General features: G+C 36.8%; 1 protein-coding gene across 2 annotated transcripts; it reads right to left on the bottom strand.

Moving 5' to 3' along the window:
* Positions 1–13,084: 13,084 nt before the first annotated feature.
* Positions 13,085–23,556, bottom strand: LOC107677731 (cytoplasmic polyadenylation element-binding protein 4-like). Of its 2 annotated transcripts, XM_016472752.1 has the most exons (9): positions 23,491–23,556; positions 21,489–22,660; positions 18,532–18,622; positions 16,002–16,025; positions 15,589–15,765; positions 15,404–15,493; positions 15,035–15,153; positions 14,728–14,842; positions 13,085–13,395 (listed from the first exon to the last, which is right to left on the bottom strand). In XM_016472752.1, exons 2-9 carry the CDS (start codon positions 22,593–22,595, stop codon positions 13,136–13,138), a joined length of 1,983 nt encoding a protein of 660 aa, XP_016328238.1. In that variant the 5' UTR covers positions 22,596–22,660; positions 23,491–23,556; the 3' UTR covers positions 13,085–13,135. The 2 variants fall into 2 exon arrangements, with proteins under 2 accessions (XP_016328238.1, XP_016328239.1); XM_016472753.1 differs by lacking the exon at positions 16,002–16,025.
* Between the last annotated feature and the right edge of the window lie 1,806 nt (positions 23,557–25,362).

Below are 25,362 nucleotides of genomic sequence, written 5' to 3'. Positions count from 1 at the left end.
TTCTATCAGGGACGTTTTTACAACATGTTTTATAATTCAGGAGGTACAGGGAATTGTATTGCTCTCTGTCGCATTGTGAATTAAAAGCCGTAAAGCACTGGTTAATGAGATTGCCGTCAGCCAGGGTCAGTGGTTCACGTCTATTGAATGAATCCTTATTGTCTGTGCTCAGTCTTAAATTGTAGTTGTATATAATTCACAATCAGGAATTTGGTCATGTTGGGCTTTTCCACACCAAAGCATGGTTAAGTCCACCAGTTCTGGGTAGATTACTTACAAATTTAAGTCCGTTATGGATTACAAATTAGTTAGTAACATAATCTGGATTACACATATTAGGTAATGTAGTCGGACTACTTTTTGATTACTTTTAGATTACTTTTGACCTAACTCGTTTATCACATAGACTTGAATGTGATTATTGTGTACCATATTGATGAAAAACAACAAAAAACAAAGAGAAAGAAAATATATTTCATTCTTCTTTTTTTTTTTTTAAATCAAAATCATAAAATGTATTAAACATTCCATTGCAGCAGGGTTTCCCAAACTGGGGTTCATGAAAATACTGTATGGTATTCATGAATAGCTAATAATTAATGAAATCATAAAAATGTCAAAAGCTTGGGAACCCCTACATTACATGAGCAAACATTAATAAACATGATATTACATGGCCAAAGTCTCTCAGGTTTTGTCCAGACTTTCAATATTAATAATTAGGTCACTGGATATGATGACGACATAATATTTCACAGTTATGTATCGACAATGTTTAGTAACTTGCATAATTATTAGTCTCATTTAGATTCATTCAGAAAATAAAATTTAAAAGAAAAAAAAAAGAGCTGTGGTGAATCAATAAAGTAAGAATAATTTACCGCCATTGTGTGAATATGCAATCATGTAATCCATAAAAAAATTACAGTAATTTAACCGTGTTTAAAATGTAATCTAATTACAAGTACTTCATTTTTGGAATCTGATTACGTAATCCAGATTACATGTAATCAGTTACTACCCAGCACTGAAGACCACATCCCAGGAGCTGGATGTCCTGCGTTTCTCATGTGGTGCTGAATCTGTGCAATATATTCCTGCTCTGTAGCAGTTTCAGCAGTCAGTTGTTATTGGTGGTATGAACAGTGTTCAAGAAGCAACTACAAAGCGCCTTACAATAACTCCTCCCATGTGCCTCAAACAAAGAGCGTTTTAGCCTCAGAACTAATTCCAGCTGTTCAAGGGGTGATATTTCATTAATTATGGATGCTGTCGTTAAAAGGAAATAAGCTGTGAGGGAAAGGATGTGCAAATGTAACCAGTAGGTGTGTGTGGTAGCGTAAAGCTGAGTCACTGTCATTGTCTTTGTGTTGATTTGTGTGCATCCAAACACATCAAGCCAGTGCAAAGTTGAGAGTCGAAGACTAAGAAGTAAAGAGATTTCATCTGTCTACTGGAGCTCATTATGACACAATATAATATATTAAATCTGAATGCCAAAGACAAAGTGAAAAGTATGATAAATAGCTTTATGGTGATGTAGACAGGAGAAAAGAAAATACAGCCAACCAAAATGAAAAAACGGCATTGTATTGAAGTTCAATGAGCCCTTTGATGCTAAATTCAAAGGGAACATAAAGCAGGGCTGATCATAGAAGATACCATATCTGCTGCCCAAGCAATACATGAATTGATTTATTACAAAAGTAGACAAAAGTGGAACAAAATAAAATGGACACTGTAAGAAAAAACGGAAAAGGTGCTGGTCGTTTTTGCCAGGATATTATCCATTTATGGACATTCCTAAAATACATGATTCAAAACAATACGGAAAATTCCTTCACAGTACATTGTGCTATTTTTTGTAGACTTTTCTTAGAGTGGATGTATCCACTATATACAGTATGTGTGTGTGTGAAAGAGTTATAATTGTCATACTGTGTCTGTAAATTGTGTACATTGATGCGGTGTGGTCTTATCCTGTGAGAGATAATTTGTGTTTTCGCTGTTTATCCGCACATCATTATAAAAATTACATTAAGCAACCCCTGCTTGTGGCTAAGGACTCATAAGAGTGCTACAGAGAAGGTGTGGCTCCACTTGTTTAGCGTGTTTCAACACATGAACCTAAATGAGCCTGGTGGTGAAAATAATTACAGCTTAATGCAGTGTTGGAATCCGTATCAAATGTGCAAGGCCTGAATGTCACGCAGTCGTGCGCAACTGCTGCTCACTGTTCTGGACTTTCCACTCTCTTCTTATAGTTTTGTGGCAGTTCATTTCATTTTTGACATGCTCCTATCAATTTATTGCTGATTCATTGTGAGATATTTAATCTCATGAACCAAACACGTTGTAAGCGCTATATACTCTATTGCGAAATACATGTTTAGCTGGTTATTGTCAGATCTAAACATCCCCAAGCAACTACTCCTTTTCTTTCTTGAGTTCTATAATTTATCCTAATCTACAACAAACATTTACAGTAGTTGCATTTAACCTGCATTTAATCTTAGAGATCTACCCACTGCCATTTAGCTTATGGACACATAATCATCGCAGGCGCCCAGGAGAGGGGCCTAAACTATAAGCATTGTCTGTAATCAAGCCTTGGGTTTATTGCTTCATTATACAGACTTGACTTGACAACATGATTACTATATCTCAATTTAAATTTCTGAGGTCATGTTCTCAACATTAGCTTTTCTATTTGATGACGTCTGCCACAAACCCACAACCTGCATAAGCAAGATGTTGAGCTCCTTCTACACTGGGAATGTAATGCAATTTTATTGTGTGTAAAACATTTACTGACACTTGTTTTCTTCTTCAAAAGTCTCCTTTTGTTGCTTTTTGTTGCTTGTTTAAACATCTACAATCATTTAAGGAAATAGAATAAAATAAAAAATAAGATAAATGTAGTCAGTGATGGCATTTCAATGTTTTAATAAACATTTTTTTACAAACAACTTGACATGGAATAACAAAGCTTTTCTCCAATACCTTTTATTGCTTCTAAAACCTCTAGAATCAGTTAAATAAACAAATAAATAAATAAATGTAATCAATGATGGCCATTCAATATATATATATATATATATATACTTTTACAAACAACTTGGCATGCAATAACAAAATTAATTCTGTCACTATAAAACATAAACATAGTAACACTACAGCTGATAAGAGAACAAAACAGTGGGAAGAGGAACAGTTTTAGTGATGAAAGAAGTTTTTTTAAAGTTAATGAACGAACATATTAGAAGGCCATTCTTTTTATAAATAGCAAATACATATATATAGAGAATGTGGAAGTGGGAGCCCTTTCCTCCTTAATTTTGGAAATATTACCATCTAGTGGCAGTCTGTAGGTCATGCTCATTTCCTCCTTAACTTTATAATTTTTTTAAGTCCGAAGACTTTAGATTTTAGATTCTTATAACATATATGGAAGCATATAATGAAAAAGAATTAGGCTACAAAATGAAAATCAGTTTAATTGAATGATTTTGCATTATCATGACATGTTTACCTATAACATTAAAAACTTAAGTTCTTATTTATTCTCCCTGTAGTGTTCTTCACACAGCTCTTTCTCATACATAAATTTCAGTCTGTTCATAACACCATAATGATATGGCTAAAGAAAGCACAGAGTCATATAGACTTCATTTATGGCTATAATAAAGTGGATTTTTGTTATTTTTGTATGAACTGCACTCTTAAAAATAAAGGTGCTTCACGATGCCATAGAAGAACCTTTTTGTCTAAATGGTTCGGGTCCAATATTGCTATCTTATCCTGTGAGAGATCATTTGTGTTTTCCCTGTTTATCCGCACATCATTATAAAAATTACATTAAGCAACCCCTGCTTGTGGCTAAGGACTCATAAGAGTGCTACAGAGAAGGTGTGGCTCCACTTGTTTAGCGTGTTTCAACACATGAACCTAAATGAGCCTGGTGGTGAAAATAATTACAGCTTAATGCAGTGTTGGAATCCGTATCAAATGTGCAAGGCCTGAATGTCACGCAGTCGTGCGCAACTGCTGCTCACTGTTCTGGACTTTCCACTCTCTTCTTATAGTTTTGTGGCAGTTCATTTCATTTTTGACATGCTCCTATCAATTTATTGCTGATTCATTGTGAGATATTTAATCTCATGAACCAAACACGTTGTAAGCGCTATATACTCTATTGCGAAATACATGTTTAGCTGGTTATTGTCAGATCTAAACATCCCCAAGCAACTACTCCTTTTCTTTCTTGAGTTCTATAATTTATCCTAATCTACAACAAACATTTACAGTAGTTGCATTTAACCTGCATTTAATCTTAGAGATCTACCCACTGCCATTTAGCTTATGGACACATAATCATCGCAGGCGCCCAGGAGAGGGGCCTAAACTATAAGCATTGTCTGTAATCAAGCCTTGGGTTTATTGCTTCATTATACAGACTTGACTTGACAACATGATTACTATATCTCAATTTAAATTTCTGAGGTCATGTTCTCAACATTAGCTTTTCTATTTGATGACGTCTGCCACAAACCCACAACCTGCATAAGCAAGATGTTGAGCTCCTTCTACACTGGGAATGTAATGCAATTTTATTGTGTGTAAAACATTTACTGACACTTGTTTTCTTCTTCAAAAGTCTCCTTTTGTTGCTTTTTGTTGCTTGTTTAAACATCTACAATCATTTAAGGAAATAGAATAAAATAAAAAATAAGATAAATGTAGTCAGTGATGGCATTTCAATGTTTTAATAAACATTTTTTTACAAACAACTTGACATGGAATAACAAAGCTTTTCTCCAATACCTTTTATTGCTTCTAAAACCTCTAGAATCAGTTAAATAAACAAATAAATAAATAAATGTAATCAATGATGGCCATTCAATATATATATATATATATATATACTTTTACAAACAACTTGGCATGCAATAACAAAATTAATTCTGTCACTATAAAACATAAACATAGTAACACTACAGCTGATAAGAGAACAAAACAGTGGGAAGAGGAACAGTTTTAGTGATGAAAGAAGTTTTTTTAAAGTTAATGAACGAACATATTAGAAGGCCATTCTTTTTATAAATAGCAAATACATATATATAGAGAATGTGGAAGTGGGAGCCCTTTCCTCCTTAATTTTGGAAATATTACCATCTAGTGGCAGTCTGTAGGTCATGCTCATTTCCTCCTTAACTTTATAATTTTTTTAAGTCCGAAGACTTTAGATTTTAGATTCTTATAACATATATGGAAGCATATAATGAAAAAGAATTAGGCTACAAAATGAAAATCAGTTTAATTGAATGATTTTGCATTATCATGACATGTTTACCTATAACATTAAAAACTTAAGTTCTTATTTATTCTCCCTGTAGTGTTCTTCACACAGCTCTTTCTCATACATAAATTTCAGTCTGTTCATAACACCATAATGATATGGCTAAAGAAAGCACAGAGTCATATAGACTTCATTTATGGCTATAATAAAGTGGATTTTTGTTATTTTTGTATGAACTGCACTCTTAAAAATAAAGGTGATAGCATGAATGCACTGTAAGTTGCTTCAAAGCGTCTGCTAAATGCATAAATTAAAAAGAATTAGGCTACAAAATGAAAATCAGTTGAATTGAATGATTTTGCATTATTATGACACGTTTACCTATAACAGTAAAAACGTATGTCCTTATTTATCCTCCCTGTAATGTTCTTCACACAGCTCTTTCTCATACATATACTGTAAATTTCAGTCTGTTCCTGTAATAACGGCTAAAAAAGACTTGTAGACTAGTCACAGCATGTGCACAGTCATATAGGCTACTTTTATATATATTTTAAAGTCTATTTTTGTTCTTTTTTTTTTAATGAACACGCAGTTCATATGAACATTCTTCAAAAATTCTTCTTTTGTGCATGAAAAAAATCTAATAATATTGGTGTAAAACAGAGGTGTCCAAACAGATTCACCTTCAACTTTAATTAAATACACCTGAGCCAAAGTAATCAAGGTCTTCAGACTCACTAGAAACTTCCAGGCAAATGTGTTGGAGCTGGTTGAAGCTAAACTCTGCAGGATACTGGCCCTCCAGGAGCAGGATTGGACACCCCTGGTGTAGAACATCATAAGGGTGAACAAATGGTGACAGAATTTTCTATTTCGGGGCGAACTCTCCCTTTTAACTGGGCAAACCTCATTTGCTTCTGCTCAAGGTGCACTCTAAAAAATCAACCGTTGGGTTAAATTTTTACATTAAATTTTTAACCCAAAAGTTGGGTTAGTCCATATTTGACCCAAAGTTGGGTTGAAACAACCCAGCATTTTTTAGGGTGCGAGTAACTGCTCTCTGATGACCCTGTTCTCCTCCACCATTCTCTTGATTGTCCGCAATACATCTTGTTTTGTTCGGGATCGTGACTGACATAGCCGTAGAAAATAAGACAGGTCATAATAATGAAAATGAAATGCAATAAAATGCTGAAACTGTATCGAACCCACCATTTCCTCTGCTCTTGGTGGGAATCCAAAAGTATCAGAAGAGGCCCCTATAAAAAGCATAGAGCAATTATGAAGCTACACTCATTCTATTGTACTCAACAGAGTATTATATAAAAAATAATATGTGCGTTTTATACAGAGGTGTAAATAGCACCCGAAAACCATACTTGAGTAAAAGTACAGATACCCTGCAGCGAAAACGACTCTATTAAGTTACAAGTCACCAATTACAAAACGACTTGAGTAAAAGTCTTAGAGTACCTGATTTTAACAGCACTTAAGCACTAGTCCTCAACACCTCAGAGACGTGCCAGTGAAAAACAAGAAACTTTTCAAATCAAAAGATTTGGAGAGCAATCACGTTTATTTTCTATAATCAAAATAAAACCGAACGCCTCAAAATTCCAATTAATCTTGAACAGAAATTTACATAGGAGCTCATGAAAGAAGAGCTTTAGGTTTTGAACAACTGTGTGTATATGATATATCCAAAAATATAATATTATGGCAAAGGTGTTTGCAACGTAAGACAAATGTTTGATTTTGAGATGTGTTTGTGATATTTTGAATGCAGTGCTTCATTATGCAAGAGATGTGAGGCATTTTGCATTTTGTGTGTGCCAAAAAGGAGGCAAAGTTTTGAAAATGTAAGCAGTTGAAAAAAACTGTAAACGTCTACAGACACTCAAGTCTAAGTGAAGCACGAGTGCTCAAAAAGGGCAAAAGTAAACCAATATCCTTCAAAAAGTTCTCTTCAATATGACGGATAAATAAAATAATGTTAAGTAAAAGTCAAAGGCTTCTTGCATTGGATGTGCTGGGTTTGGCCTCATCGCTGGCTGCATTAATAATGTCCTCATCTCAGATATAACACCAGCGACCAACTACTTGCCAATGCACTCGCATAAAGAGGACATGTTGACAAGTTTGGGTGAGTAAGGGCAAAATGCACAAGGTATAGTACCTTTAATGCCCTGTAGATGGCAATATTCCTTCTATTGAAGCAGAAACAAACTGTTGCAGAACAAGTTAGGTGCCATGCAAAATGTAATGAGTAATTCCATGACTCCTTACAAAGGTACTGGAGTAAAGAGTAGGCTACATATATTGATTCAAAAGTGTAGTGAAGTTGAGAGTAAATGTTGCTAATACCTTTGATACTCAGTAAAACTACAAAGTAGGCAAAAAGATACTCAAGCATTGGCGCAAGTTCTTCAGTTACAGAAACGGAGCTATAAATTCACATGAAACATAATGACATCTTCAACAAGCAGCCTAATAAAAATATCATGAACGCTCAGCATGTTCACCTACGGTTTGGTTAGAAACACCTTTTCATTTTTTACATTCATCTCTGCATGAACAAATAATGACTTAAACATAATATTCTCACTTAACAATTAGCTAAAATAGAACAAATAATTGCTCCGGATTCTCAAAACGGACACAAGACACAAGTTACAAACATGAACACAACCACAAAAAAATCATATAAAACAAGTCTAGAAACACTTTTTTTTTAAATTTTTTATTCAGCTCTACATAAATAATAACTTAAAACATTTTGACAGTCTTAAGATTAGTTAAAATCCAACGAATAATTCACATTTCTCCCGATCGTCAGTTACAAAAACGGAGCTTAATCACAAGAAATAATATAAAGCATATAGATAGCTTCTATAAGAAATAATATGCACTCACACTAAGCTATAACTTCAAATTAATGGCACATATCTGACGCCTATGTACTCAAGTAGCCTACAGTAATTAATTACATTTACTCAAACACTTTATACCACTGGTTTTGTATGGCTGTACTCCACGCCCACGAGTGACGCGTTTGGCGCGCTTTGATTTCCCGCCTTTTGATGCCCTCAGATTAATCGTCAATCTCTGCGCGGCCCTCATATTCGCGTGAATCCTCAAAAGATGGTTTGTTTTCACCTTTCTCGAAAAGTATGGTGTTATTTCGGGACTTTTGATGCCAAGGAAGAGTAAGGGAGTCGCCTCTTGCGTCAACCCGTTCATATTATGGTGTTTGCTATTTTCTTCGTTATATTCCGATTCCTTGTCAATTTGAGAAGACTGCGTGTCGAAGCGCGGTACGTAGAGTAATTTACGGAAAGGTTAGCTTAAGCTTAGGTTAGCCTATTAAAAAAAAAAAAAATCTTTGTTTCAGTAACTAAAGTGAAACTTTTTACATTGAACTATTATCACCTGAAGAGGTCGAGCTCAGCAACTGTCACGTCAGGATTAAATGGAGGTATATGCAGCAACTATAACCCTGTTGAAAAAAACAGCATATGCTGGTTAGGTATGTTTTGACGCTGGGATGCTGGTTTAACCTGGTCCTTTGCTGGTTTATGCTGGTCCTTTTGCTGGTTTATGCTGGTCATGTGCTGGCAAAGGACCAGCATAAACCAGCAAAAGGACCAGCATAAACCAGCAAAGGACCAGCTTAAACCAGCAAAGGACCAGCATAAACCAGCAAAGGACCAGCATAAACCAGCATCCCAGCGTCAAAACATACCTAACCATCATATGCTGGTTTTTTCAACAGGGAAGCGATATGCAAACGACCCGACAGGCTCTTTAAGGAACAGTTAACCCAACAAAATAAAAAAGCTAGTTCGTTAATTTTTTTTTTCACCCTGATGTTTCGTATTCCACACCATTTCATTTGTGGAAGGCAAAAGATTGAATAATTTTTTCAGTACAATGAAAGCTAATTGTTAGCATAGGCTGTCATTCTGCTTCTTTTGTGTTCTGTGTACTATATTCAAAGTCGTGTGCATAAAGCAGATTTGTGTGAACATGATCAAAGTCATTATTCATTCAAAATCTTATTCTCTAGCTTTTAAATATGGTGCCAATGGCACAGGTTTGAAGACGACGACATGCTGATGAATAAATGATGACAAAATGCTCCTTTCATTTCAGATTTCCTTTACACTCATCACTGTTGCCCTTGAGATGCACCAGAATGAACTGTCCCAGCAGTTGCATTGTAAGTTATTTCATATAAAGCATGGCGAAAAGTAATGAAATTAATAACAAAAATACACATATAAAGCATATTCATTCTCATTTACACGCTGAAATTCCTTCAAAGTTCAGATTCTTTCTGTGATATGAATGAACGAAACACTAAGTTAAATTTTTATTATACTACACATATACATACAGAGGTATACACACCATTACCGCCAGGGGGTGCTGTTGTGTGCCTCTGCAGTAATCGTGTAGGTGGCATCTAAAGCAGAATGCCTAAGTTTAGATGCCCTGTTCAGACCTAAACAAATGATACAGCACCAGTAGATTCACAGATAATAAACACTGAAGCATGATGGGCTTCAAGTAATGCAACTGCATAAATGGTTTAGATCAGGGGTGCCCAAACTCGGTCCTGGAGGGCCTGTGTCCTGAAGAGTTTAGCTCCAACCCCAATTAAACACACCTGAACCAGCTAATCAAGCTCTTACTAGGCATACTAGAAACTTGAAGGCAGGTGTGTTGAGGCAAGTTGGAGCTAAACTCTGCAGGACACCGGCCCTCCAGGACCGAGTTTGGACACCCCTGGTTTAGATGCACCTCTGTGAGGCCTTTCCTTCTCAGCAGCTCCATTGATACACCTTCATGTTGTAGTAAAAACAGTAATCAAATTTAGCAATTCCAGAATAATCAAGGTCTCACCCAGATGTCCTCCTGGTAATCATAACACTGTCTTTTAGGCAGCACGTGCTGTATCAGACAAGCTAAAAATAGATTTGATAGCTGTGCCAGAAGCTTACTGCATTTCCTATTGTGCTCCGTCCAAAGATGATGCCTTGCACTTTGATTTTATGTAGGTTGAGCGAAATTAAAGCAACATGAAGATCAAAATTTCCTTTCAAAGATTTCATTGATAATTTTGATTCATATTCACAGCTTAAGACCCACAGTGTTTCCTGCAATCAAGTTTATTCATTCAACATTTCACATTACAAATACTTTAAGCATTCTGTTATAAATATTTAACTGCAAATAGGCTAATCAAGACTCAACTACCAAAGCACATGTATGACTAACCCAACTATAAAATGATATTTCTCTTTACATAACTCCCATATGGATTTAAAATATAAAAATTAAAACTTATAAATGACATAGCAAAAAAATTATTCCTCTTATAAAACTCTATTGATAAATACACCTTCCCATACAGTTATAAACTATGCAAATTTAAATAAACAGTTACATAGATAATTTTCTGCGATTTTTTCTTATCCTTCTGTAGACATGAAGCACAATATAGCGATTATTAAAACTAGAAAATCTGATAAGTGTACTGATCAAAAACTATAATCAAAATGACAAGTATTACATTCCAATTAAAAATATATCAGTAAACGGTTAAAACATTATTCACTTCATATTTACATTGTAATCACAGTAGCATGAACTCAAGTAGGAAAATATGTGAATACATAAAAGTGAAAACACCTATAATTTCAGTGGTATTTTTTATATAAATCAGAGAATGATAAAGGTTATAATAACTGAAGGAGAGTTTGTGAGGTGAGACAGGTTGAAAGTAATGGATTTGCACATACGTGGTTATGTTAGTAGTACACTGTAAAGGTCTCTGGGAAAAAGTATTGCACAGATCTCACTGTCAATATTTTGAAAGTGTATTCAAGTAAACCCTGATTCAATATTCGACTAATCACCCTCTCGTATGCTTCTTTTTGTCATCTAGTAAACACAGTAAAGTGGGGTATGCACAGTTTGTGCATGGGCAAAGTACATATAACTGAAAGTGTGGGGAAAGGGTTGAAACAAAACTACTATTAAAGCAAATGACAATAATTAAACCCTAACATATTAATTTAGCTCATGCGTGCCTAATGAATAAATTAACCTGTTGTCTCTCAGAATTATACATAAGAGTAAACATTGATATTTCAATATGGAACATTCATCATTGTGATACAAGGTGCATCCTAACATTACTTTAATTTACAGTGTTAATTATTTTATTTTCTACAGCCAATAATGAGGGCGGTATCATCATTCTTGTAACTGATAGTGGGTACTGGATAGGTATATAGTTCTACATGTACCACACATTTTAAGGAATTTATGTCATGCTAGATTCAATATTTACTTTGTCCATTAAGACAGAACAGAACAGTTTGCATTTTGCAAATATTAGATATTAGTTTCAACAATACAGTCACCTAAATATATATATATATATATATATGTGACAATCTAGGGATTTCAGCATGTAAATACATAAAAACCTAAACAAAATGATATTAGCTTTTTTCTTTTCCTTAAGGTATGCTTGCGTTATAACCAGATCTCTCAGTAACAAAAGGTACAAAATCTATATTCAACAAGTGGAAAAAAAAAAAAGTTATCATAAAAGGACTTTCCATTTGTGGAAAAAAAGTGACTTGAAAAACAATATTTAGAAAAGTAGTGCATAATGGTTTTACGTCCATGACAAAATAATTAGCTATAAAACACAGTACAAAAATCAGCAGACCATGTAAAAAAATTATATTTGTTTTTCAAATTCTTTGAAATGTACTCAGCTACTGCAATGCTCTGTTAGAACACCAATGAACCCATGGCAAAACCCATGCAGTAAAACACTATCAATGCAACACATGGTAATTTCTCATTAGCAAATACCACAACATCGAGTTAGCTTTTAGCACAAAATCCCTGACAAATGAGCCAAAGTTACTGCCATAACCATTACAAGAATCATAAATAAGTTAATAGATTTTATTTTTTTTAACCCATCAAACCAATTAAATTTAAGTTTTCTATCATATATATATATACATATATATAATCTACATTTTATCACAGACAGTAGGACATCGCTAAGGCTCAACTTTGGTTTGCCTGACCTAAAAACTCTGCATCAAGCACGACAAACATTCACATCCTGCATCACTACGGTTCTTAGTTTTTGTCCGTTAGCCTTGCCTCAGATCTTATGCTTGGTTAAGTAATAGGTAACTCGGATGCAGTTTAATAGTAATCTTTATAGAATGCTTCAGGTAAGCCTGAATCTTACAGTGTCTGAGCATTGTTAGGATGAGAACCGCTAAAGGATTTTAATAGTATGATCCACTAAATCACAAAGATTTGCCTTAAATGTTAGAACCAGTCCATAAAATCCATTCCAGAATGATTGAATTTTAAGTCATTCATACAATAGCTTGTGGTCTCTTGTTGGTTGTTACTGTGCATTTTGTTAAAGGAGTAACTGTGAATCCACATTTGCCATGCAACCATTTAAGATTAGTCTGTGAAATAGCAAACCTTGACATTGAAGTCATATGAACGAGGCTCAAACCCTTACATTTCCAGCCTCTTTGTGTATAGCCTTCAACAGTTTAAAGTGAAAATGTGACCCATTACAAACAAAAGATGATGCTCCGAGAGAATAAAGATAGAACAGTAATCCAAAGTCAAGTCAGGCTAAACATCTATAAGCGAAGGAACTAGACAGTTCACAAGAACAATCAGGAAACAGATTCAGTCAGAGGGCCGTATAAAATTACTGCCAGCCCTGCAGTAGATGGTGCTAATATTGCATATATGGAAAGCTGAAGATCTTTATTCGGTAAAGCAAAATGGACTTGACTGTATCAGTTTGCATACTACACTGCTCGAAGATCCAACCCCCTCTCTCACCCGTTTATCGATCTCTCCGTGTTGCAGCTGCACAAAGCGAGCGCTGATAGCAGCAATGTAGCTCTGCTGATTGGAGAAGGCCACTCGTCCAGCCCCTTTAGGATACTTCAGCTCAGGGTCAGTGTCAATGCCAGCATAGCACACCCCACCGTACAGTCTGTCCATAATCATTGCGAGCTCCACTGTCATGGGGGTAAAACAAATGAATAATATCTTTAAAATGGCTTTCAAAAACTCTCAACATTAATTACATCATGCAACAATCATACTTGCAACAAGCCTGTATTCTGTCAGAGAAAATTTACTAGATGATTGTTACAACTAGGCCTGGGCGATAAAACGGTATCGATATTTATCGACGGTACACCTTCTTCGATAACGATATAACATTTTTCTATATAGTGCACGTGCTATGAGTGACGCAGACAGCACACACAAACACGAACACGAGTGCTGTGCCTGCCTGTGCTGGGGATTGGGAGTAAAGAATGAATATTAGTCGAATTTAAAATAAACATTTGCATTTGAATGCAAAAATAGTACAATCCAATGTTAGATGTGCGTCAGGGAGCGTCATCAGTGGAGCACGAGATGCGGTGATGACGATGTAAGTGACGTTGTAGTTTAATGTTTTGTTAGTCTAGCTCACGAGACGCGCAGTTGCAAAATATTAGAGAAATATAGTAGCTCAATGCCTAGAAGATCTTGATTAGGTTAAAACTGAAACCAAGACATTCACACAGATGCATATTCAGCATTTTCTAGACGGACAAATATGACTGCTACACTCGCGTCACACAAGAGATGTATACAAAGCCATGCAAAGTTAAAACAGTTTTAGAAAACATGTCACAAATTTGTGGAGGTTTATTCCTTTTCACTGCATCTCATGTTTTTAAAGGCAATCTGCGTGATGGGCAATTCAGCTCTTTGTATTAAGTAATGCATAAATACGTGATGTTTTGTTCATAATTGTTTATGCAATTTACGAAATTATATTTGATTTATAGGAGTTAATTTAGACGTAATGCACGTTTTTTTTTTTTATAGACAGTTACTTCCTTGCGTTGACAATTTAATGTGCTGCATTATTTTGCTCATTGCGCCCTCCTGTGGCCTCGGGAGACAAGCCAAAAGTTTAACCTATTTAATCTGCATATAAAACATTACAAATTAGATATGTTTAATTTTTATTTTGTTTTTGACTGTTAAAACAAAAAATGATTTGCTGTTTGTCTCAATAAATTGAGTTAATTTGAAAATACAGTGGTTAAAATGTAAAAATTTTTTCCTATTGCTCTTTGTTTTAAAAAAAAGATTATAAAAAAATTTCAATAATTATCGATACCGAACTATATGAAATTTTATATCGTTGATACATTTGTTAGCTATATCGCCCAGCCCTAGTTACAACACTGTAAATAATCTACTAAAACCTCACTGTGCTAGTTAGTTGCTGTGGCAACTAAATAACTTTTTTTTTGATCATGGTAATATCTAAAATCCAAACAAACCAGCTCGTAGAGGTCGTGGAACTCCCCCAACGAAGATTGTTTTTCTGGGGTCAAGGGGCTGAGAGCCATCCATCACAAAGTCACTGTCGTTCAAATTCCAGGGTCGTATCTGGACCTGAAGATACACAGTGAATATAAGAGAATCAGTAGCTTGTCATGTGCCATACAGCAAACACTGCTGGAGCAGGTTACAACTTTCAGGTTTATATTTAACTTTAAAAAGCTCTACTGCTATTTCACAACTTGCAAAAGAGCTTTAAAACATGTCACACAGGAACAGCAGACATACAGCCTTTTAATATCTTACTGGCTTGTCTTTGATTGTAGGGCTAGAGACACAGAGATAGAGCTTCCCATCCTCTTCCATACAAGCGTCTATCAGTGCCTGGACCGCGCTCTCGTCTTGAAACAGAAGGAACGCATAACCTGCAGGACAATGGGTTCATTGAAGGTATGCATGTAAGAAGCAACCAGCAGTCACTTTCAATAACCTTGACCTGTAGCCTTTGCTTAGGCCCCACTGATGATATTCATCTGGAGCTCAGCTTTAAACAATGGGTGTGCCGTATGCGCACCCACTTAGGAGTACAGAATTCATCTGCTGAAATGAGAGAAGTTGATATCTGCATGACTCATTTTCTTAATAAACGTCCGTGCAAACGACTCTGAAACTCACCTTTCGGTGGAAAATAAGATTTGCTCTCTGCTTTGTGAGGCCAGTCCACAAACAAATGTCCAAAGCGTCGGAAACTGGCGGTGATCTCATCTGAAATGTTATACACAATACATATGACGTGTTTATTTGTGGTTGATGCACATTTTTAAAAAACCTGGAGAGCAACACTTCTTATCACTTAGTACCTTCATCTATGTCCGGAGGTAGGCCACCGACAAAGACCTTGCGAGAATAGCGCTCAATGCGTTCGCCGTTTTGGTGAGGGAAACTGTGTGGTGAGCCCAGTCCACTCAGACTCTGATCAGACCGGTCATCCTCTCCGTAAGTCCGCTCATCCTCCATGGGAAACAACGATGAGTGACCTGTCACACAATAGCCACAAAGGCCATTTAGTGGCACTGGTGCTGAAGTCACCTAACAAATCTAAAAGTGGCTATAGATTTTGTAGAGTAGCGATTAGCATCCTTCTTCATTTGAATACAATGCGAGAGCACAACACAAAGTACAAAAACCTAGCCTGGCAACAAACACAATTTGACACAAAGGCATGTTGTAACTTGAAATAACATGAACCGACAGACACTTCTGAGATCTTTACCTCGCCGCCTCCCGTAATTCCTTGCTGCATGTGAAATAAGACAGAATAAACTTAGAGTTAGAAATTTCTATCAGATGCAATCAAAACGTTTAAAGGGGTCACGGACTGCCTTTGTTTTTTTATTTTGTACTGTTCTCTGATGTCCATTTATAATCCTGTTTCGAGCCCCTCATCAGAACGCTCTGTTTGAATAGATGTGGTGGACTGTAGACTCGGAAGTAAACGCCACTGCTGTGATTAACTAACAGTTGTGTGTGTTTGACAGCCTTCACAGACGGACGCTGCTGTGATTTAGGTTAAAAACGCAGAAATACTCAGTACGTATCAAACAACCTGTAATAACAGACAAAGCAATAGTGACCACATAATAAAAACGATCACTCACACTTGTGTGGTGCGACAATACTGTCAGATCCAATATATTCAGCACGGCATTGTCTTTTAGTTTCAATCTTTCTGAAAACCCTGCGGCAATAGCTTGGCACTGAACAGCGGAGCATCTTTATCATTTGGTTTCTGCGTAGACCTGTGTTTGCCTCTCTCATTATTTACACTATATGCGCAAATCGTGAGCGGGGCTAAACAGGCAGTGATGTAGAAGCAGGCGTTGATCATCTTCACCGGAGGCAGTGTTTAGCCACACTATTACATCATAAAGTGGCTCATTCCACAACCTGCCATTTTAGCAGATTGGCTTCAAGATAGGCTGATTTTAGACTAACGAGAAAGTTGAGTTCTGAAACTTACAGTATGCTTTTATAGTACAATGACCTCTTATATGTCAAAAGATCAAGGGAATTTTGATTTCTCAGTTCATGACCCCTTTAAAACACTGTTAGTAAAATGGATGATACTTGTATTAAATGCACAATAACATATCAAAGTCTACAAGTATTGGAAAGCATAACGTAACCCACTTCACACAGAACAAGCAAGCCATGAAAAATCTTTTGGTTCATCACCGTTGTGCTTTTCAAATATATAATTTCTTAAATCCTATAATATTAAGCATTATTAATGTTATGGGGTTTTTTTTTTTTTTTTTTATAAAAATAGCATGCAACTATGTGAAAATAACCAAACCAGGTCTGTGCAGAAACAACATGTCCAACTCTCCAGTGTTTGTCCTAGATTAGCCTTCAAATCCTGAAGGGAGCTTAGGTGATATATTGTGAGAGCATCTCCATGCCCACCTTATTCCGTGGCTGTGATTTCTGAAACACTCATCCTATGGCATCTATAAATCACTAAGCTGTAACAGATTCCAAAACTAAACTTAGAATGCAAGGGTTGTATGTGTGTTACTTGAATGCAGAAAAATATTAATATGGGGCACCGTTTTTATTTGTCACAGCTGTTATGATGAATGGAAATAACATCAGTTACATATTTTTGGCATATGTTGGAGTTTGATGGAAATTATGGTATATTTTTATTATACATTTAAGATATTTGTAGAATAGCCTGAATGGAACCATGATTTCCGGCCTCTGGGATTTGCACTGTCTCACTTCAGCTGAACTTGCATCTGCAGTGACACGAAGTTGCTTTTTTGGGTCACATGGCCTTGTTCTTTGGATAAAAATAACGATGCAATTGCAAAACACACTGAATAATCACTTTGTGATTCAATTAAAATATGTTTTGACATAGGCTAGTTGGCAGTGTGCCACCCTTACAAAGAGAACAAGATAATCAATTAATGAGGTGACCATGGTGGAAGAATTATTGTAAATTGTATTTTTGTTGGGTGTTTTATCATTTTTGGATTTTTGTTATGCAAGCTGTTGGAATGTCTTTGGCCAACTCTAGTTGTTTTTAAAATGTGCTACACAAATAAATTAAATTAATTAACTAATTAGGGAGTGAGATAGCAAGATACGGCAGCTGTCATCTTGGCTTTGTTGCCTTGTCCAAAAAAAAAAAAAAGGTCTAATTTTGACTTCAGGAACTCTGCCTCCTAAGCAAGACAGAGAAGCTTTTCTTCACAACAACACCAAGCAGTATAAGCTGCAGCAAATTCAATACAAAAAGTGCATATTGCAGATCTGATGCAACATAGGCACTGAGGCAACAAAGATGGCATATGATACACTGCATGATGTTGAGATTACAACATGTTTGTCAGTGAATCCAGATTTAATTCTAACTAATTCAACAGAGATTTTAAACTTAAACAAAGGAGCATAAAACAACAACAACAACGACACTGCATACATGATTTGTAGGGTAGCAAACATAAGTAAACAAAGACTACATTAGGTTTTGTAGCATTTTTCTTAATATAATGCATTTAAATTCATAGCCATACATAAACATGCTATATTAAATGTTTGCTTTCAATAAAATGAAACTAGCAGAAAAGAAACAAAACTAGCAGATTACTTGAACAACTGACTTTCTGCGCCTTGCCTAAAAATTCTAAATGATGATTATGAAATTTGGTGATTTTTACTAGTAAAAGATACTCAATATATTACTTCATACTCGTGTGAGGCAGGATCTGTAATGGTGGCAGTGAATATTGTACCTTTCAAGGAATCCTGCTCGGCTCTCATGATGTCGATCAGAGAGTTCTCTAGAGAGTGCATGCTGAAACCATCAAAGGACCGGCTGCGATCCTGCAAAAAAAACAACAACAAAAAAAAAAAACACGTGATTACACCTCGTCATTCCGTCTTAAAAGTAACAAAACGTATTTCATCAAACAATTTAGACAAAGTTCTCTTTAAGTGATATCAACAGTTTGTAAACCTCTTTGCATTCACATACCGTATTGACCCGAATATAAGACAATGTTTTTTTCTTGGAAATACATCTGAAAAAACGCAGTCGTCTTATATTCAGGGTCTAGACTTTGACATGTCAATAATACACCCACAACAATAGGTGGCGCCAAATACGCATAAAACGAGTGTGCCATGAAATACGTAATGTAATGCGTGTTGTAAAGATCACGAGTAAAAACAAAAGAAAAAGAAAAGCTTACAGGTGCATGAGTCGTGACTGTCACGTTAGCCTGATGGGACCAAACTCCCTTTGTGATTTTAAAACGTAAGACAGTACCCAGATTTGAAGACTACAGTAAGATTTAACTTCTACCGTTAATAAGATTTTGGTAGGCTACTATTAGATGGATAGCCTAAATGTCCTAATTCAGATGGGATACCTGTTTTTGTTTTAATGGTATATCAAAAAGTGTATTTTTTTTTTTAAATGTTTGTTGATTGTTGGTACATTTTACCAGTTTTTACCATACATTCAAAACAAAAATTAAAATAGGAAAAATATGCAATATAAAAATAATTGAAGACAAAATGTGGCTTTACTGAGAAAAAAAAAAAAAAAAACAAGATTTGGTTTTTAAAAAGCCTTTTTCCAAAAGGTACATCTGGAAAAAGGGGGGTCGTCTTGTAATCAGGGTCGTCTTATATTCGGGCCAATACGGTACTACTGTATCTAATTATTTTGGTAACTGTCTGATTTGCATATTACCAGCGACTCTGAACTGCATTGTTATGCGCTTTGGTACACAGTGAGATTATGCTCTTGTTTGAACCGCGGTGGTAACTCGCTGAAAACACTCACAGTTTCACATGCTCAGTGTGTCCTCCCTGTTCAGTCTGTAGCTTAATACCAAGAACAAGCCTTGTATTGTGTTTGCAAGGCTTTTTCTCTTGGTAAGCAGAGGCCTGTTGTGCTGCAACACCCAAGTGTAATGGATAAAGGCTGTGAAGGCACTCTGAATCAGGTGACTGCAGACTACATGTACATTTTTGGATTGCGAAGCACTGCGTCCCTTTGCAAGCAAACAGACACAGAGAATGACCTCTTTTCTTTAGGTTTGTAGCCTTGGGGAGCATCAATGTATTCATTTATCTAATGGCACTATTGGTGCCCTAGTTGCAAGTTTGGACGGGTGGGGTGACAGATATCATCTGCATTTTTACTGGAACCGATACTCGAATTAAAAACAAAATTACCGTATTGGCCCGAATATAAGACAACCCTGATTATAAGACGGCCCCCCTATTTCCAGATGTTTTTACGGCTTTCCGTGTTTTCACTGTTATACACTTGGGGGCGCTATTACGCATCTTCTGAACGAGTACAAAACCTCCCGAACAAAAACACACGTGAACAGGACGGAGAAACCAGCGATCTCTTATGTAAACAGATGCATATGAAAAATAATGCGATCATCAGCAATAGACAGCATATACCGTATTTGCCCGAATATAAGACGACCCTGATTATAAGATGACCCCCCTTTTTTCCAGATGTACCTTTTTTTAAAAACCAAATCTTGTTTTTTCTCAGTAAAACACATTTTGTCTTCAATTATTTTTATATTGCATATTTTTTTATATTGCATAATTTTTGTTTTGAAAATATGGTAAAAACTGGTCAAATGTACCAACAATCACATTTAAAAAATATACACTTTTTGATATACCATTTAAAAAAAAACAGGTATCCCATCTGAATTAGGACATTTAGGCTATCCATCTAATAGTAGCCTACCAAAATCTTATTAACAGTAGAAGTTAAATCTTACTGTAGTCTTCAAATCTGGGTACTGTCTTACGTTTTAAAATCACAAAGGGAGTTTGGTCCCATCAGGCTAACGTGACAGTCACGACTCATGCACCTGTAAGCTTTTCTTTTTCTTTTGTTTTTACTCGCGATCTTTACAACACACATTACATTACGTATTTCATGGCACACTCGTTTTATGCGTATTTGGCGCCACCTATTGTTGTGGGTGTATTATTGACATGTCAAAGTCTAGACCCTGAATATAAGACGACCACGTTTTTTCAGATGTATTTCCAAGAAAAAAAACATCGTCTTATATTCGGGTCAATACGGTACTACAAATAATTGCTAGATAAGCAATTATGTTCTAAAGGTAGTCAAATTCAAATCACAAGATTCTGTTTATCAAATCATCTGTTGGTCTTAAACTGTTATTAAATCTATGATAGATACGGAAGTAATAAGAATAGCTTCTTTGACTAAATTTGGAAAGGTCCCTAGTATTTGTGAATGTTAATATCTGGAATAACTGATTATTGTGTTGACATAAGTGGTTATATCAGAGTATCAGACTTTCCAGTTCCCCTCCTGTTGCCTGTGCTTGTGACATCCCCTGATTTTGACTCACTCATCCAAGTCTTTTTATATTGGCGACATTCACAGCTTGCAAAAGTGGAGCAACAGCACCGCATTACTCAACTGAGCTTTGATCTATCACAATTACCTAACAAACAGACCACATGAGCGCTTTGTCACTATCAGATTAGGTTAGGCCAAAGGGAGAAAATGCAGAAAGAAAAAAACCCAACAGATTTGTTTTCATCTCATCCCGAATACACACTCACACACACACACACACATCTTTGCAACCATATTACCTCTAAACAATATGTTCCTCTATTAAAAACATCAATAGCTGATAATTAGGGGAGATTGAGTTTTAGTTACCTGAAATGGAAAGATGCTATCGTTGCGGTTTATGGTATCCTCCATCCAGGGTTTTGTGTTGAAGCGGGGATACTTCGGAGTTGGAGTCTGGTTATTTGGGAAAGACTTCTTTAAAGGAGAGATCGAGTTAAGGGGATTGACCCCTCCGTTCAGCCCTCGGCGATACTCCCGTCCCTGAGAGCTTCCCCAGCCTCCATACCCTCCACCTGGGCTCCATGAAGTAGAAGATGGGGTGGACGAGGGGCTCTGATAGCTACCCCAAGGGGAAGGAGGCTTGCTTAGGTTATTCCCCAAATGGGGCAACTGGCTGAAAGCAGCACTGCGGTGGGAGAAGGGAGGTGGATGTGGGCTGGCTGAGGACCTGCGGTGCTGATTATGAGGGTGCTGGAAGTGGGGATGAGGAGATGAATGATGCTGAGATAGAGGCCCTATCTGGTGGGAGAAATTCCCCCCAAATCCTGTACTGGTGTGATGAGAGAAACTTTGAAATAGCAGCGGAGGAGGAGCATTGTTAGTAGTAGCAGCCTGATTGAAAAAGTCAACCTCTTCGATTAAGGTGGAAGGGTTGGGGGGTATAGCTGTTGACCAGCGGCTGAAGCCAGTAAGGGACGATGAAGAAGAGCTACTAGACTGTGCTAAAGTACCAATACCAGACATCTCCTGATAGTCAAACCCTGATAACACTGGAGATTCAAGCCGCAGCGCCTCTTTTCCGTTAGCGTTCTCCATGGTCCCTTTCTCCAGCTGGTTCTCCTCTGGCATGGTGTTGTCCAACTCCGATATGATTCCTGGTACTTCCTGGTGACCTGGCGGAGAGAGCGTCTGCTTGTCTTGTCCTTCTTGACTTTCTTGTTGAGGTTGCGGAGCCTTGGACGTCTCAGACTCCAAAATATCATCTTGCATGTTAGAGTGGGTCGTCACAGCTGGGAAAAGCCAAGCAGACCCAACACTTCCACCATTGGTAGTGTTGTTGTTGCCGATGAAATCCGGGGGGCTTGGAGGTGCTGTCTGGTGGTGAACCGGATGCTGCAGGTGTGGATGAATTCTTACCGGAAAAAGGGATTTATTTGCAGCATTGTTTTTAACCAGAAAGCCGTAATCCCCCATTTATGTAGCCTAATCGAGTAAATCTTCACTTGTGTGTGTAAATTCCCTCAGTTTCTCTTAATACCCTTGTGTGAGAAAAAGAGAGATGGAAAATATTCACAATACTAAACAGCTAATGAATCAAATCATCCAACCATTAGGCATTCTCTGTTCACTTTTACACTTGCACCCATTGCAATCATTCACAGTCACACACACATTAAACGGTTCTATCATGGATTTACGCACTTTGCTCTCAATCTTAATGAAATCAAGAGGAAAATACGGTGCAATGAGAAACGCCGTAGGCAGTGCACCGTTGATTTCATCGACAACGTTTCTTCGAAGCAAAAACAGGGTCGTGTTTTAACATATCACAAGTCATCATGACACAGGCCACCTTATCTAATAATTCAGCACGGCGGAGGATTTTCACGCACGCATTTTCAAAGCATTGTCATCGCAAATGTTTCAAGAAAATGCAACTGACCTACCGGCGTTCTTATTTCAGCAATGACCTCCTTTCTCTCAACCATTTAAATACAGGAAAATGTTGATGGCGTTTCAGTCTATGTGCGATAGGGGAAGTGTCCCCTTCGGTCCAAATTTTACTTTATAAATCCTCAAATTTACATTGACGCGTCGATTAAATCCTACGGTTGTGATGCCAAACGCTACTCTGTGGATCTCGGATACATTTGCTTCGTATGCAACGCTAGATTGTATCAGATCGCACAGTGCAAACGACAGCGTTCGTGTTCTGGTTGCTTAATGTCACCGTGCATCACAGTCGGCGTTATAATCAAGACAGCGATTGAAAACAATCACGCATTATCGTCGGACAATAATATACGCTCGACACATTTTGGATGTTAATTTTCAGAATCTACACTGAGAATGACACAGGTTTTCTTACGTTTCCAAGTCGCAAGGACAGGTTGCAGATGACCATGGTTTGTGAGTGTTGCAATCGACCAACCAATCCGGTTGAACTTCCGTCTTTAACCCCGCCCTTGTATAGTAGAATCTCCGCCCAGGTTCGAGTCTACTCGGCATTTGATTGGACAAGAGAATCGCAACCACACCTCTTTCTCAACCAGTTACTTTCTGTCACACAGAGAAGGGTGACTGTACCTGCCCAGAATGTAAATACCTTATACGACCGGTTTTGAAATGTTTAAATATTTGCAGTCTACACTACACTCTTAGACATTTATCAAATCCCTTTAAACAATAAAATATATAACAATAATACCTACGAAATAAAATGCTTGTAATGAATCTACATGTGTAGTTTATAAATAAATAAGCAGCTTCTTTGTAATTATTATCCTATATGTGTTGCCACATTGGTATAGGTCTATATAGAAAAAGCAGTTGAGAAAGAATAATGAGATGTTTGTAAGAACTTATCTTGGTCATGAAAATGCATGCTTCACAGCTTCCACTGACATTATGAAAAATCTACATTTTCTATCATGTTTTAAAGAGAAGTATCTGATGATGGTCCACAGATTCCTGCCTTGTTTTTTAGTCTGCACATTGCTTTTACTTATGGGCAGACATAGTCTATATCTTTTTAATGATGGGTTTGGAGTCTCCGGGATGCCTTCAGTAGGCCAGTTCTAGTGCTCACTGCAGCCTGCAATCCCATTAATGTAAGCTGCTACTATTTTCAGCCTGTAATTGAGTTTTAGCGCTTGACTATTCATGCCTAGACCAGATCAAAATCAATCCATTTTTCTACAGCATTGGATTAAAATGGAGTTTGACATCCACTGCATTTTATACATAGTATAGTTTGTTGTACACTGACTAATGATTTATCTGCAGGAGAACTGACACATTTGGTCTGTCTACTGAAATGGGAATAGATCAAATCAACATTACATGCTTTGTCCAAATTTAACCACGTCTGTGCAGCGTTAGCATACTTGCATGTGAAATGTTAATATACAAAACATTTCAGATAGCATACAGTTTTCATAAATTAAACAATAACATTGCAATTAGTCTAAGAATATAATAATTGCCCTTGCATGCAAGGCTTTTATGCCATGTATTTAAAGATGCAAATCAAAACAGCCACAAATGAATCAGCTGTGTTTAAAATGCATCCATCATTGACATCACTCACTTTCTGTTTCCCAGAAACCAGGCAGAGCTGGGACCTGAATAACCATTTGTGGTCTTTCCTTTCATCAGTCTGTCTGTGGGTCTGTCACAAGATACCGCGCGCAAGGTCATCTTGCAGAAGGACAAGTGCTGCTCAGAGGATTAAAAGACAGCTACCTTCACAATGTTGTTCTGTCAGACACATCTGCACTCTAGTTGCATGCTAGACGTCACCGCAGGTGATGCAATCAGTTGTTTTGCGTTATTTCACATGCTGTTCAAGGATTGAAGAAAACGACGTGACCTCAATTTTAGCTTTGACAAAAATTCAAAAGATTTGCAAGCTTAAGATGCCACAAAAATGACCAATTTACACTTCCTTCAGCTGCTATTGTAATGTTGTGTATCTCAATGCTCGCCAGCGTGAATGTTTTTGAAATAAAGCAATTAATATCTCACCATGGCAACAGTATGACTGATGCTGCTGTTTGAAATGTAGGCTGCAGAGGATAGCACGCTGTATTATGCAGTAGCCCTAAAGGTGAAAGATGTGAAAGGCATGATTTCACCAATCAAGAATCTTTATCAAATTCTAGCTTTGAGCAGCAAAAATGAGCTGTGCTTGGTAGAAGAAATTAAGATCCGTCTTTATATTAAAGCATATAAATCAGAA

Source organism: Sinocyclocheilus anshuiensis, unplaced genomic scaffold (genome assembly GCF_001515605.1).
Source record: "Sinocyclocheilus anshuiensis isolate Anshui unplaced genomic scaffold, SAMN03320099.WGS_v1.1 scaffold969, whole genome shotgun sequence".
NCBI classification, from domain to species: Eukaryota; Metazoa; Chordata; class Actinopteri; order Cypriniformes; family Cyprinidae; genus Sinocyclocheilus; species Sinocyclocheilus anshuiensis.
The sequence above is the reverse complement of the archived record's forward strand: the minus strand, read 5'-3'. Positions and strand labels throughout refer to the sequence as shown.

Bases quoted from the DNA above. Each gene is read 5' to 3' on its own strand.
- LOC107677731 (XM_016472752.1), bottom strand. From the start codon at position 22,595: ATGGGGGATTACGGCTTTCTGGTTAAAAACAATGCTGCAAATAAATCC. The intron at 15,154-15,403 runs GTGAGTTTCAGA...ATTGTCCTGCAG, and splicing joins ATCTTATTTTCCACCGAAAG to GTTATGCGTTCCTTCTGTTT. The intron at 13,396-14,727 runs GTTTGTTTGGAT...CCCCCATGACAG, and splicing joins TCCACGACCTCTACGAGCTG to TGGAGCTCGCAATGATTATG.